This window comes from Theobroma umbraticum, unplaced genomic scaffold (assembly GCF_002168275.2).
Source record: "Theobroma umbraticum cultivar Fairchild unplaced genomic scaffold, ASM216827v3 scaffold_81.0, whole genome shotgun sequence".
NCBI classification, from domain to species: domain Eukaryota; kingdom Viridiplantae; phylum Streptophyta; class Magnoliopsida; order Malvales; family Malvaceae; genus Theobroma; species Theobroma umbraticum.
The window spans coordinates 3671534-3674009 of record NW_018397268.1 but is presented as its reverse complement, the minus strand read 5'-3'; the positions used below and the strand labels follow the sequence as shown (position 1 = coordinate 3674009).

Below are 2476 nucleotides of genomic sequence, written 5' to 3'. Positions count from 1 at the left end.
TATTGATTTGGATCTACAAGAAGGTAAGAAATTGGATATATGTACATTAATAACATATACTATATTATACATATAAAGTACTAAATTAATCAAAATATTTCACTCTATCAAAATAACCAGATCTACTAAATTTTAGAACAAAGAAACAACTTAGAATAAAAAAAAAAAAGGAAAAAGAAAAAGAATCTGAACATTGGCCTTGACATTCTCGATGGGTATCAAAAGCCCTATCAAAATGGAAAATGTTATTATGTATTTATTAAAACCTTTGATTGGAAATGTTTTGCTAGTTAAGGTTTAGCTAACCAAACACTAAAAACACAAGGCAAAATCATTTTTTTTCGAATTAAACAGAGTCCAAACAAAACAAAATATAAAATGCAAACTTCAAGGCTTGCTTAAAATTTTACGGCTTACCGCCTGTTTGAAGGCCTCCCGAAAGGCCGAGCCCACCATATTGCTGCAAAAGGCCGAGCATCTGCATCATGCCATTCTGATCCATGATACCTATCGGCACGACAGGAAAATGCTAAAATTAGCCAAAATATTTCTCCCAACATTTTCTAGTTGGATTCAAAATAAGTGTTAATGATGTATAAAGTTGATCTAAAAGTGCTAAGCCAAAATATTCCACTGAATCTTAGTTTGATTCAAAATGAAAATATCATAATAAATTCCTTGTAAAATATTTAGATATTGACTTGCACCTACATGAAGACAAGAAATTTATTAGATATATGGAATAATTAAAGGGAAAGTTTTTGTATGATTGAGCTTAATAATTGGTTTGACGATAATCAATGAATACATAAAAAGGAAACAATATGATGGATTTCACAAGCTAAAATACTCTTACAAATTGGAGATAACTAATATTCTACTCAAAACTCTTAAGTTACTCAAAATTCATCTTCTTTCAAAACACATATGTTCTCCCTTTAATTGATACCTAAGTTAGCTTCTGTCACATCCATTGCCAAGTCAGTTAAAATGTTATTCAAGTGGATTTTCGATCACAAAATTATTCTCATCTCTTGCTTTATATTTTTTTTCTATTATTTTTAGCATAATGTTTAAATAAGTATTCAAGAAAATTTAAACAAATTTTTATTCTTTTATTGCGTTCAATGAAGTTCATGTATTTTTATTTTGAATCAAATAAACCCTTATAACTAATAATTAACTAATTGTCACTACTCAAATATCACTTATTATTAATCAAAATACCATTTGTTATTTTATATGCACATAACATTGACATAACATTGATGTACAAAGTGAAAAATAATTATATTGTCAAGCTAAATTAACATGTTACATTATTATCAATTATAATATATTAATATGTCATATCAATGTCATGTGATACAGAATGATAAATAATATTTTAATTAAGTTAATCATCAATTATAATAACTTATTTAATTCAAAATAAAAATATAAAAATTTATTTTAAATTTTTTAAATAATTTAAATTTTCTTTTTAAAAAATTATATTTTTATTTTTCATCCTCCGCATAACACTTCTGATTCTAAAAACCAATTTGTTCAACGTCTTGATTTTTGAACCCATTTTCTTGAACAGCCATACGATTCAACCCACACAAATGTTGCTCCTTCCAAATCCTAAACCATCCTCCCAATCGAAAATCAATAATCATCACAATAAAATACAATTACTTACGAAAGAAGTTATACATATAAAGTACTAAATTAATCAAAATATTTCACTCTATCAAAATAACCAGATCTACTAAATTTTAGAACAAAGAAACAACTTAGAATAAGAAAAAAAGAAAAAAGAAAAGTGAATCTGAACATTGGCCTTGACATTCTCGATGGGTATAAAAAGCCCTATCAAAATGGAAAATGTTATTATGTATTTGTTAAAACCTTTGATTGGAAAATGTTTTGCTAGTTAATGTTTAACTAACCAAACACTAAAAACACAAAGCAAAATCATTTTTTTCGATCAAACAGAGTCCAAACAAAATGAAATGTAAAATGCAAAGTTTAAGGCCTGCTTAATATTTTACGCCTTACCGCCTGTTTGAAGGCAGCCCGGAAAGCCTAACCCACCATTTTGCTGCGAAAGGCCGAGCATCTGCAGAATGCCAATCTGTCCTCCAGGATTCTGATCCATGATACCTATCGGCACGACCAGAAAGTGCTAAAACTAGCCAAAATATCTCTCTCAATATATTCTAGTTGGATTCAAAATAAGTTTTAATAATGTATAAAGTTGAACTAAAAGTGCTAAGCCAAAATATTCCATTGAATCTTAGTTTGATTCAAAATGAAAATATCATAATAAATCCTAACTTACCTTGTAAAATATTTTGATATTGACTTGCACCTACATGAGGACAAGTAATTTATTAGATATATGGCATAATTAAAAGGGTTGTTCAGATCCATTGCTAAGTCAGTTAAAATGTTATTCAAGTGGATTTTCGATCACAAAATTATTCTCATC

The 2476-nt window shown here is 27.9% G+C and overlaps 1 protein-coding gene across 3 annotated transcripts in view; it reads right to left on the bottom strand.

The window, feature by feature from the left end:
- Positions 1 to 2469, bottom strand: part of LOC110425344 (uncharacterized) — a 20128-nt gene extending 17659 nt beyond the window's left edge. The window contains exons 1-3 of one of the 3 annotated variants that reach the window (XM_021440238.2): positions 2327 to 2447; positions 2044 to 2148; positions 418 to 507 (exon numbers count right to left, since the gene is read on the bottom strand). In XM_021440238.2, coding sequence (XP_021295913.1) covers positions 418 to 507; positions 2044 to 2143 — 190 coding nt within the window. In that variant the 5' untranslated portion in view covers positions 2144 to 2148; positions 2327 to 2447. Of the gene's footprint in view, positions 1 to 417; positions 508 to 2043 lie in introns of all 3 variants that reach the window. The other 2 variants (XM_021440235.2, XM_021440237.2) reach the window with 2 other exon arrangements.
- Positions 2470 to 2476: the final 7 nt, after the last annotated feature.